The 13002-nt window shown below is 33.9% G+C and overlaps 1 protein-coding gene across 2 annotated transcripts in view; it reads left to right on the top strand.

Moving 5' to 3' along the window:
* The window catches only part of COG5 (component of oligomeric golgi complex 5), a 286168-nt gene that overhangs the window by 186774 nt on the left and 86392 nt on the right, over window positions 1–13002 (top strand). For both annotated transcript variants that reach the window (XM_025984069.2, XM_072759956.1), the window contains one exon: window positions 10678–10759. In XM_025984069.2, coding sequence (XP_025839854.2) covers window positions 10678–10759 — 82 coding nt within the window. The remainder of the gene's footprint in view (window positions 1–10677; window positions 10760–13002) is intronic.

The raw sequence follows: 13002 nt of genomic DNA, 5'->3' as shown, positions 1-13002 counted from the left end.
CCTAGACCAGAGACATGAACTCATAGATGGCAATCAAAGCCATGACAATGGATGAAATCGGCTATATAGAGAAAAGAAATGTACCTAAATAGAGTCCAAAGAAAATGCAACTTATAAAATTCATATAAAACCATCTTTTCCAAAGTGGTGTATGCAGTTTGGCTTGGAAAAAGATAGTTATAACTTCTACCTATACATTTAAAAAGTCTTATCCTTTAAATTATTTTATATATTTTATATTATGTATCTTAACATACTAGTACTTGTATAATTTTAAACAAATAAGTTAAATATATTTTAGAGTGGGTATCAACAAATATTTTCCATTGGGTGAGTTTATGAAACACTGCAGCAGAGGAAGCAACAACGAGTGTCCCAGGAGGAGAATGAAACCAAAGAGAATATGGCAAGGGAAGCTGAGGCACTGGGTTTAAGGCATGTATGGCTTGTACTAAATCTAGTTTGAAATTTTAAATACTAGTAAATCATGCATTCTCAATGAGGGCAATACTGGCTCTAAGAGGGAGAAATAGTTCTTTTGTTTTGTTTTGTAAGGAGTAGAGATATAAAAAATCTTAGATATTATATATATATGGTTTGTGGCCTCTAAAGCTCAACCCTGCCCTACAAAATCTTATTTCTTACTGATTTTTGTTATTAGCAAGAAACTACATTAAATTTAAATTAAGTACATCATAATTATATAAACATAATATATGTGTTATATATTTGTATGCAATTAATTTAGCTTTTTCTCTTTTAAGGGCAATAATGAAAAAAGTTGAGCAACACAAAAAACTATGTAGAAAGGACTTTAAAACCTTGTAAACCCACGTAAAGGTACTGTAGTTTAACCGAAGTACCGAGTTCCTCTTCTCAAAGGAAGAGTGTGGGATTTGAATTTGAAGAACTTTACTTTTTTGCCATATTTATTTCAGCATTGTATATTTTACATCAAAAATTTATGCTGTTTATAATTAAGTTATATAGGAGTGCCTGTGTGGCTCAGTTGGTTAAGCATCTGCCTTTGGCTCAAGTCAGATCCCAAGATCCTGGAATGGAGCTGCATGTTGGGCTTCCTGCTCAGTGGGGAGCCTCCTTCTCCCTCTCCCTCTACTGCTCCCCTGCTTATGCTCTCTCTCTCTCTGTCAAATAAATAAAATCTTTTTTAAAAAATCTTTTAAAAAAAGATTATCCAATTACCTCCCCCAAAATTAAAATGAATGGAAAAAAGTCATATTTAATCGTATCACCCAGAGATAATCTGTTAATACTTTATATATAGTTTTCTGTTTAACTGTATACATTTTATATCAAGTCCTACCTTCAAAAGGTATCTGAAATCTACTTTTCACTACCTCCCACTACCACTTTAATCAAATCCCCCATTTTTAAAAACAAAAAGTAGAATGTACCAAAAGTATTATTCTTTTTCTTTGAATAATATACATATAAAAGCCAATATTTTGACTTCAGCTAAAATTGTTTTGTATAGACTTTCTCATTTTGCTCTATAGTGTTCATCTTGAAGTCTCCACTGAGTTTGTTTCTGCCTTTTTTTATAATTGACACAACAAAATGTTTCTCCCAGAAGGCTATTTTCCAGTGAAAGAATTTTTCATTGCCTTCTCTTTGCCTCACCAGGATTCCTCTCCTTGTATCCAGAAGATAATTAAGAGCTACTTTAAAATTCATATATATTTGGTTTCTTTGATCAAGTCTGCAGGCTTTCTTATTTATAACATGATCTCTCCAAAGAGATCTCTGGCACAGAATTTTGCTCAGTCTTTTACTTTCTCTTCTTTTTTGATCTTAACTCCCTCTGCTTCCCTCTGACCTTCTCTTACTAATAAGCACAGTAATTTATCAACTCTTTATCTAAACTGATCCTTAGAGAAGGAGATCCTCTCATTTCCTCTCAGAGATAGATCTTATCCTCCCGCCCACCCCCCACAGCAGACTTATCCCTCTCCTTTTGTTTTATATTCTACATCTTAACCCTCTCCTAGAATGTTCTCTGGTTTCTCCAATACCATCCTTCCCTGGCTACTTCCTCTCAAGGGTCTACTGTTTAAAACCAAAATTAAAATAAAATCCTTGGTCCTCTATCTCCACCTAAGTATTTTTTCTTTTCATGCCCCAGTTTTAGTAAGCTACTTTGTGTATTTACTTTCTTATTTCTGTTTTGCTCCAAACCACTGAAATCAAGTTTCTAATGCTTTGAAACAGTTCTTGTTAAATTCATTCTGATGACCCAACTGCTAAATCATTCTTCTCACTTCTATAACCATCTCTTATTTCACTCCTTTGAGGCAATAACTGCTGCTTCAGCTTAATGCTTTTCTCCTTCATAGGTATTACTTCTCTTCAGAATCCTTCATTGACTCTTCTTCCTCTACCTACCTTTTAAAATAATTTATTTGTAAAATTTCAGGCCTACACAAAGTAGAGAGCCAAGTACAGGAGAATGATCAATAATGTATCATCCAGCTTCAGCAGTTACTAACTTATGACCAATCTTTTTTTTTTTTTTTTTTTTGTAACTGTCTACACCTACTCCTTTCTCTCTACTCTGAATTATTTCCTCTTCCAACCTTTAAATAATGTTTTTCTTCTGGGTCCCATCCTCAACATTTTTTCCTTCTCATGCTACATGCAAGCAGTAGAAAAGCTCACACATGCTAACAATTGTTACAACCCCCAAATGCTAATAACACCTAAATCTATTTCTTCAGCTTGCATCTTGTTCTTAAGCAAGAGATTCATATTTACTAGCTTAGATCATCTTCACTTGGATGCTTCATAGATTCTAGAAGCATAAGTCTAAATGAGTTAATCTTTCTCTGCCTACCTGCTGCCCTGTCTAAAATTCCATTTTGGTTGTTCAGTCTCCCAACTTCTTAGTCCTATACAGATATATTTAGTCCTAGCCCTTCATGAATATTTTTAATTGCTCATCAAGTCCTATCCGTTTTCCTGCTGACATAGTAAGCCTACATTTTTTCCCCAGCAAATTTATAACTGATCTTACCTGCAGGCTCACCACCACCCTACATATTGTTCATCTTCCGCATTATTACCAGAGTGATTTACCTAAAACACGTTTAATCACGGTATTCTCCCATTAAAATCCTTAAATATTTCACTGGTATCTACATGATGAATTAAGATACTTCTGGATCTGGTTCTTGACTTTTTCTGAATGCTCACTGTACATTCAGAGAAGAGAAGATGCTTTTCACTGGGCAGCTGGCTAGCTCAGTTGGTAGAACATGTGACTCCTGATCTCAGGATTGTGAGTTTGAGCCCCAGGTTGGGTGTAGATAGAGGTTACTTAAAAATAAAAAAAAAAAAATCTTTAAAAAAACAGAAAGAAAATACTTTTCACATCTTTAGGCTCTGTTCATCCCTCTGGAATTTTCTCGGCTCATCTCTTCTTCCCATCTGTATGGTAAATTACAGTCTTCCTTGGAATCTAGCTCAAGATATCCTGACTCTTCTTAATAATAAATTCTATAAATTATTATTATCCCTATTGTTTACATAGCTTATAAGCTCAGAAAAATAAAGGACCTGCCCAAGGTTACAGAGCTAGTATATTGCAGACCTTGGGTATAAGTCAAGGCTCTTTTATTTCAGAGCCCATACCCTTTGACCACACCTAAATGCAAGAATGTTTACTTGAAGGTTTGGGCCTTATTACTGTGTGCAATAAGGTACAATCAAGTACATTTTATCAAGAAAACCCATGGTAGTTGCCATGTTATAAAGATAAACTGGATAATATCTGCTTTAAAATCACTTTTATCCAGATGTTATCATTCTAAGTTTCTCTCTGTATATTTAATCAGGTCAAAATTAGTGACAAAAGCAGCCAAAGTGCTGTTCTTCTAAAATAACAGATTCATCCAACATAAATGTTTTAGAATTCCTGTATATTTTATTTTTATACTTCTAACTGAGAAACAAGCCAAGAGTTTTTTTAAGTTGCAAACATTTCCCAAAAATTATCTGATAACATGATTGCACTGAATTAAAATGAAAGTGAAAGTGCTGTGGTCTGAGTGTTTCTGTCCCCATAAAATTCATACATTGAAATCCTAACCCCCAATGTGTGAGGCCTTTAAGAAGTGTGATTAGGTCATGAAGGTAGAGGCTTCACAATAAAGAGATCCCAGAGAGCTAGCTCCTCTCTTCTACCATATGAAGTTATAGTGTAAACAGCCCTCTGTAAGGAACAAGGTCCTTACTAGGCACTAAATCTGCCAGGACTTTGATCTTGGACTTCCTGCCTCTTGAACTGTGAGAAAACTATTTGTGTTGTTTTTAAGTCATCAAATTTATGGCATTTTGATTACAGCAGTCCAACTGGACTAAGAAAGTAAGACAGTATTAGATGTAGGTTATAAATAGATGAATATCAAATATCCTTCCAGTTGAAATCTTGTTGAATTATTAAAATCTAGTAGAATTTTGTTTCAACATACTTAGTAGCAATTATGTGACATACTAATTTGATTTGAAAGTGTAGGTAAAATGATTTTTTTATATATCTGTATATTTTCCTATTTTTTGCAGGTGGTTCTATTTGTAACATATTGTGGCTTTGACAATAAAACTTTTGATAATTATTTGATAAATAAAATTAATATATCTTTATATTTTGGAAGAATTATATAATATGTGTGTATGCACATCATATACCTATACAGAAGCATATATACGTATATAAAAACTCTTTGTTGTACTATCTTACTCCCAAATCTACATTTTCATTATTATCTTCCACACTTTCTCCATCCATCTGAATCTACCTCATCTTCTTTTATCTTTCTGAAGCACTTTGCATGTCCTTTCTTATTCCAACAACCGTGTATCCTTTTTAGTGTACCTCTTTGATAACTTACTCTAGTTCTTAGTATGACAAGTCTTTGGACTTGACTGATTATATATATATATATATAGAGAGAGAGAGAGAGGAAGATTTAAAGAATTGACTCAGATTTTGGAGGCTGATAAGTCCCAACATCTCAGTCAGTAGGCTGGAAACCCAGGAGAACTGACGGTGTAGTTCCACTCTGAAACCAAAGGCTTGAGACCCAGGAGAGCCAATAGTATATAGTTCTGGCCCAAGAGTCTCCAGGCTGAAGACCCAGGAAGAGCTGCTCTTTCAGTTTGAGTCATAAAGCAGGAGGAAAAAATAAACAAAAAACAAAAACCCTGATATTCCAGCTTGAAAAAGTCAAGCACAAAGAATTCTCTCTTAACCTTTTAAAAAAACACATCTTTTAGGCCTTCAACTGATTGGGTGAGACCCACCCACATTAGAGAGGGCATTCTGCTTCTCTCATTCTACTAATTCAGCTGTTAAACTCATCTATAACCCCCCTAACAAACACACCAAAAGTGTGAAGACTAAATACCGGGGGCACCCAGTAGGCAATTAAATTGACCCATAGAAATGGCCATCACAACAATAGTAGGTAGTACTATGTGATAGTCACTGGGAGATACAGTGAGACATATTAGTTATTTGATTTTATACTACAAAGAATATTAGCAGTGTTGACAAATATTCTGTACTTATTCTGACAGGTACCATTTTAAGCACTTTGTCGGAATTAACCCATTGAACCTTCCTGATAGATGGACGAATGGGTTTCCATTTCATAGACGAGGATACTGAAGAATAGAGATATTAACTTACCCACAGTCACAGTTAGTCAGTGATAGGGTCTGGCTCCAGAGTTTCTCTTCTTAACCACTACTCTTTTCCTTTACTCACACAGGAAAATATCAATATGATGGGGAATATGGGATGCTAGAGAAGTATATAACAGAGTGTGTCAAACCTAGGGGAACCAAGAGAGGAGGCACCTAAACTGAACTGTGAAGAAGGTGCAGGTTTTTAAAAGCTGCTAAAACTAAGACTATGAAAGAACCTTCAAGAACCTGAAAGGATTTGAGTATGGTTGAATCTTTGACCTCAGTGGTATGAAACAGGAAATATAGGCTGAGAAAATCAAGTCATTAAAGGCTTTGTAAGTCAAGGAGGAATAACACTTTTATTTTTTTTTTTTAAGATTTTATTTATTCATAGAGACACAGAGAAAGAGAGAGAGGCAGAGACACAGGCAGAGGGAGAAGCAGGCTCCATGCAGGGAACCCGACCGGGGACTCAATCCCAGGTCTCCAGGATCACACCCCGGGCTGCAGGTGGCGCTAAATAGCCACCTGGGCTGCCCAGGAATAACACTTTTAATATATCAAACAGAACTGAGATTGAATCTCAGTTCTACTACTTTCTATTTAATTCTAAGTAGGTCATCTTATCTTTTTGAGCTCCTATTTTCTTTCTAGAAAGGGACTAAGAATGCCTTCTTTTGAGATTTTTCATTCACCCAATAAATATTTATTATGTGTCTGTTATGTCTGGGTCATGTTCTCATTGCAGAAATTACAGTGGTAAAACAGACAAAAATGGTGCCTCTGCTGACCTGGAGTTTACATTTTAGGGGTTGTTTTAAGGTTTAAATGAGATAACATCCCATAATGCCTATTACATAATGCACATTCAAAAAATGTCAATGTCTTGGTCAAAGTTTGGGTTCTCTGAGTTAAAAGTTAACACTTTATGGATTTCAAGTTTTGAGTGACTCAGAGTCACTAAGAAAAAGAAGTAGCCAATTATTTGGGACTCAGTATTTTCTTTCAAAAGGATATGTCAAGGAATTAGAAATTTTCTTGTTTATTTTGGCAATTTCTCTAAAGCCCTGAAGAATTTCTGCCTTTTCTAGAAATCTGTTTCAGTAGTTCTATGAAGTTATAAAAATGATTTACCTCAAAGGAATTTATGGTTAATTGTAGGAATAATGACACATCTGAAAGAAATACAAGAAAAAAAAACCTCTAGGGGAGATAAAAACAAATGCAAATAATCCACAGAACAAAAACAGAAAACCAAGGAAATGCAAAGAAGCGTAAAATGAAATGATAAAAGCAAGAACAACATATTAGGTAAACATATTTGGTTTGTAATTTCTTATTAAAAGACAAAAATTGCATTTAAAAATAAAATCATTATTTATGAATCACATCAAAAGCAAACAATATAGAGTAAAAATAAATGGAGTGACAAACATTTCTCAAATGAAACAGTGGCAGTATTAACTTCAGATAAAAGATGCTAGATAGAATAAAGAAGGTCACACAAAGTATATGTCACCAATCTCTTCAACAAATGGTGCTGTGAAAAACTGGGTATCCTTGTACAAAAGAAATAAAGGGACCCTTACCTTATACCATATACAAAAATTAATTGAAAATGATTTAAAGTCGTAAGTATAAAACCTAAAGTTATAAAACTCCTGAAAGAAACCATAAGGAGATGTCTTCAGGAAATTGGATTTGGTAGTGATTTCATGACACCCAAATCACAGGCAACAAAAGCAAAAATAGACCAAAGGGACCACATTAAACTTCAGAACTTCTGTGTGACAAAGGAAATAATCAACGGAATGAAACTGCAACATACGGAGTAATTGTAAGCCATGGGTCAGATAAGAATTGATGTCCAGAATATGTAAAGAATTCCCTCAACTCAACAACAGCAAAAATAAAACTGCATTTAAAAATGTCTAAAAAGGACTTGAGTAGACATTTCTCCAAAGATAGGATAGAAATAGTCAACAGGCTTATGAAAAGATGCCCAGCATCACTCATCATCAGGAAATGCAAATCAAAATAATAAGATATCACCTTGCATTCATCAGAGAACAGTGTATTGGTGAGGATAAGGAAACACTGGTACCTTGTGCACTGTTGATGAGAATGTAAATGGCACAGCTGTTGAGGAAAATAGTATGAGAAGTTCCTTAGAAATTGAAAAATGGAATTACCATATGATCCAGCAATGTCACTTCTGGTGATATATATCCAAAAGAATTGAAAACAGGATATGGAAGAGATATCTACTCACCAGTGTTTCATTGCACCATTATTCATAATAGCCAAGAGACAGACACAGTCTTAGTGTCCATTGATGGATGAATGGATAAAGAGAATATCACACACCAAAGAATATTATTCAGCCTTAAAAAAAAGGAAATCCTGTTGCATGCTACAATATGGGTGAAACTTGAGGGCATTGGGATAAATAAACCATTCCAAAAAATAAAATAACCCACTTGCATGAGGTATACCAAAGTAGTTACACTCTTAGAAAATGAAAGTAGATAGATAGGTGGTTGGTAGGATGGGTGGTTGTTGAAAGAAAAGAGTTCAATAAGTATAGCATTTTAGTTTTGCAAGATGAAAAATTTCTACAGGTCTGTTGTGTACAATAAGCTACATAAAGTTAACACTATTGTACACATAAAGAGAGTTAAGATAGTAAATTTTGTGTTTTTATTTTTTTTAAGATTTTATTTTTAAAAATAATCTCTGTATGCAACATGGGGCTCAAACTCACAACCCCAAGATCAGGAGTCGCATGCTCTACTCATTGAACCAGCCAGGCAGCCCTAAATTTTGTGTTTTTTTAATTAACACTTTGTGCATCATTTTCTATGAATTTTTTTAAAATATGAGGTTTGGGTATTAAGTATTTTATTAAAGGTTATTAATTCACTTAGCTAAATTATTCTGTGGATTTCCTTATTGGAGACAAAAGTAATACTTATATTGTGGACATAAATCCTATTTGTTAAGATAATTCAAATAATTGTTTCAATACCCTGTTGAAATCAATTTGCCTTCATGTCTGAGAATTTTGTGTTTGTATTCTTAAGACTGACCCAAGTTTTCTTTCCTAAGGGTATGTATGGGTGTGTAGAATTAATCATCAGATTTTCTTTATCTAGAGGAAAAAGCTTTCAGTTTTTCACCATTTGGCTGTACTTGCTGGGCTCTTTATATATGGCCTTTATTATGTTCAGATGATTTCTGTTCTTAGCTTTTTGAGTGATTTTATCATGAAAACATGTTGAATTTTGTCAGATGCTTACTAATACTCATCAATTGAGAAGGTCACGTGTTTTTTGTCCTTCATTCTGTTAATATTTTTTAAAGTTTTTTTTAATGTAAAAACATTTCCTTTAAGGTGCATGATATGCAATATACTTATTACATAGAATCTTGAGACTCTGAATCTATTTTCTGATCAATGTGTAAGAAGTGAACAATTATTTGATTTGCCTTTTTTTTATGGTATACAATACTCAGTTGAATTCAAAGCAAAAAATTTATTAAAGAAACAAATAATGAAAATAGAAGTATGTATGTATGGGTATAAAAGTAAGAAATCAGTACTTTCCTTACTTATTTTTTCATTTATAACCCAAAATTGGAATTTTAAAAAAAATTGGAATTTTATTTGTTGTAAGCACAAAACTAAACCAATTAGAGCTTTTTCATTTTTATGACATATTTGAATATTAGATACATTTTATTAATGTTATTAGGGCTAAGCATATGAATTGTCATTTTTGTACTTCAAAAGTAGAATATTAGCGATTTGATATTGTATACCACACATATAAAAATATCTTAAAAATACTTGGTAAAATTTCTAGAAGTATGAATTGGTTTTAAGAGTATTAAATAAAGTATTTTATCTTCTTTTTGAACTAATATTTCTCTTTTCTTTTTAGTAATTACTTTCTAAAACATTTATTCAAAGTTGAATGAAGTATTGTTCTGAGTAGTAGTAATTTCTGTGACTTTTAACTTTTTTTTAACTGGGGCACCCAGGTGGCTCAATTAAGTGCCTAACTCTTGGTTTCAGCCCACGTCATGATCTCATGGGTCGTGGGATCAAGCCCCAAGTCAGGCTCCTCACCCAGCAGAGAGTCTGCTTGACAGATTTTCCCCCTCTACTCCTGCCCTGCTCATTCTCTCACTCTCTGTCTCAATAAATAAATACATCTAAACATTTTTTTAGCTGTATTTATACTTTAGGCAGTTCTCTCTTGTAATTGATGGATTATACTCTGGTGCTCATTCCAGATCTAAGCTTGCTTTGTTCATCATTTTGTTATGGTCACACAATTGTCTTCTGCATATGTAAGGAAGATGGTAATAATTATATAATAATAACTAAATTCACTGAGGGCTTATTATATATTAGGGACTGTCCCGACACTTTTGTAAAATTTTTAATCCTCAAAATAATATTGCAATGAAATGTAGGTACTCTTATCATCACCATTTTATAGATGGAAGGAGGCTCAGAATGATTAAATGACTTGCCCAAGTTCACACAGCAGAGAAGGATAACTGATTACTTGAACATGAGAACATGAGACATAATTTGATTCATCTATATATTTCTTTTTTTTAAATGTAAATTCAGTTAGCCCACATATATAGTACATTGTTACTTTCAGATGTAGTGTTCAGTAATTCATTAGTTGCATATAACACCCAGTGCTCATTGCATCACCCAATTGCCCCATCCCTCCACCCACCTCCCCTCTAGCAACTGTCATTTTGTTTACTATAGTTAGGAGTTTGAAGTCATCTATATATTTCTATTCAGTTACTTAATAATACCATTGTTTGATAATTAGATGTCTTAGAAAAGTTCACTTAAATGCATTTTTAATAAATTTTTAATATATTTTCTTATCTATTACAATTTTTAATAATTAATGAATACATCCTCATTTTGGGTCATAGGATGGACAACCTGAAATTTTGTACACTTTTTGGAATTCAGTTACTCAAGCACTTTCTTCTCAATTTCGCATGGCTACAGATTGTAAGTATGCTATTTATTTTGCAATTTCATTCAAGGTTTTCCAAATGCCTTAAAATGTAATGTCAAATTTTGCTTTATTGGTTTATAAAACACAGCTTTTTAAAACTCATTGGCTGTCATTTTTTATGTTAGCCATATATTCAGTTTTATAAACAATAAATTAATTTTTATGTTTTTTATAATTAGCTTGTGGAATAAAATTCTCTAGAAGAATGAGTGAATTCTCCATAATTCAAACATAGAGAAACTCTGAAGTTTTCCTATGTAAAGGATGTAAAGCAATTGATACTGAAGAATTTAGTTTTTTTTTTTTCTGAAGAATTTAGTTGATGCTTAATAGAATTACTTTCTAACTAAAAGGTATTAAAATACAAGACTTCATAATTTACTTATTAAAAATGATGATTTGATGAACAGATGAAATACCTTCATCATGAATTAAAAGTTGCTTATTCAAACATGATCCCCAAAATTTGTTTTTTTTTTTTTTTTGTCATGAAATAATGGTACTGCCTGCCTAATCAGTGAATGTAAAAGGGTTTTAGGAGTTTGTGTATAAATTCTTATTTACTAATGTTACCAAAAGTACCTAGTAGATGTAAACACTGTTTAGTCACTGGCAATCCAGAGTTGAATAAACCACACTACCTGCCTCCCTACTATATTTTTTTCTTTTTAAGAGAGAAAGAGAGGGAGCGGCGGCAGAGAGAGGAGAGAGAGAATCTTAAGGAGGCTCTACACCTAGTGTGGAGCCCCGTGCAGAGCTCCATCTTACAGGCATGAGCCTGGAGTAGGGCTTGATCTCATTAACACATAGGTGAAGACCTGAGCTAAAATCAAGAGTCAGACACTTCAGTGACTGAGCCACCCATGTGCCGCTGCCTCCCTACTGCTATTTCTAAGGAAGTATGCAGCCAGGCAGTGACCATAGAGGATGTCTTCATTGGTGTGGCCAAATAGAGCCTAAGCAGAGGGTGGATTTAGGACTGATTCACTCCATTTACTTCTACAGATTGCACTATGAGAATGTTGTGCATCTCCCTGCATAGGTATCTATTTTGGTCAGCTATTTGAGATACAACTTATATACAGTAAAATTCACTAATTATAAGCAGAAAATTCTATGAGTTTTAACAGTCATTTTTATCCTTTTACCTACCACCACAATGAAGATAGGAAACATTTCCGTCACTCCTGACATTTCCAACAGGTGCTTTTGTAATCACCTACTCCCAGCTCTTGGCTCCTGGCAGGTAATGATCTGCTGTCAGTATAAGTTAGCTTTCCCTAGCTTTTTGTAAAACTGGTGTCACACAGGCTGTGTTCTTTCATATCAGCATAATTACTGCAAGATTCATCCATGTTGTTGCATTTACCTATGGTCCCTTTTTATTGCTGATCATATTCCCTTGTATAGATTATACAACAGTTTGTTTATCCATTCCCCAGATGGGAGACAACTGGATTATCACAAATAAAACTACTGCAGTTGTTCACATAGAAGTCATTTGTAGGGATCCCTGGGTGGTGCAGCGGTTTGGCGCCTGCCTTTGGCCCAGGGCGCGATCCTGGAGACCTGGGATCGAATCCCACATCGGGCTCCCGGTGCATGGAGCCTGCTTCTCCCTCTGCCTGTGTCTCTGCCTCTCTCTCTCTCTCTCTCTCTGTGACTATCATAAATAAATAAATTTTTTTTTTTAATAAATAAATTTTTTAAAAAAAGTCATTTGTAGATGTATGTGTTCTTTCTTGGTTAAATATATCAGTGGAATTGCCTGGTCATTTGATGATTATATGTTTAACATTGTAAATAACTGCTAAACTGTTTTCCAGGATGAATGTACCATTTTGCATTCCCATTAACAATCTTTTGTAACTCTAGTTGCTCTACATTGTTATCAATACATGATATTGTTTTAATTTTAGCTATTCTTGTGAGTGCATAGTGAATTTTCATTGAGGTTTTAACTTCCACTAGCCTAAAGACTAATGATGACTCGTTTTCACATGCTCATTAGGCATCTTTGCGTCTTCTTCATCATGTGTTTCTCAAAATTACTTTCTCAGATGTGTTTTGCAAATATATTTCTTTGTCTGTGGTTTGCCTTTTCATTTCCTTAACAGTGTTTTCCAAATAATAAAAGTTAATTTTGATAGTCAGACTTACCAATTTTTCTTTTATAATTTCCTTTTCTATTCGACCTAAGAAATCTTTAACCCAAGGCCAAAAGTATTTCCTCCTA

Source organism: Vulpes vulpes, chromosome 5 (genome assembly GCF_048418805.1).
Source record: "Vulpes vulpes isolate BD-2025 chromosome 5, VulVul3, whole genome shotgun sequence".
Taxonomy (NCBI): Eukaryota; Metazoa; Chordata; class Mammalia; order Carnivora; family Canidae; genus Vulpes; species Vulpes vulpes.
This window is presented reverse-complemented; position numbering and strand designations above follow the sequence as displayed.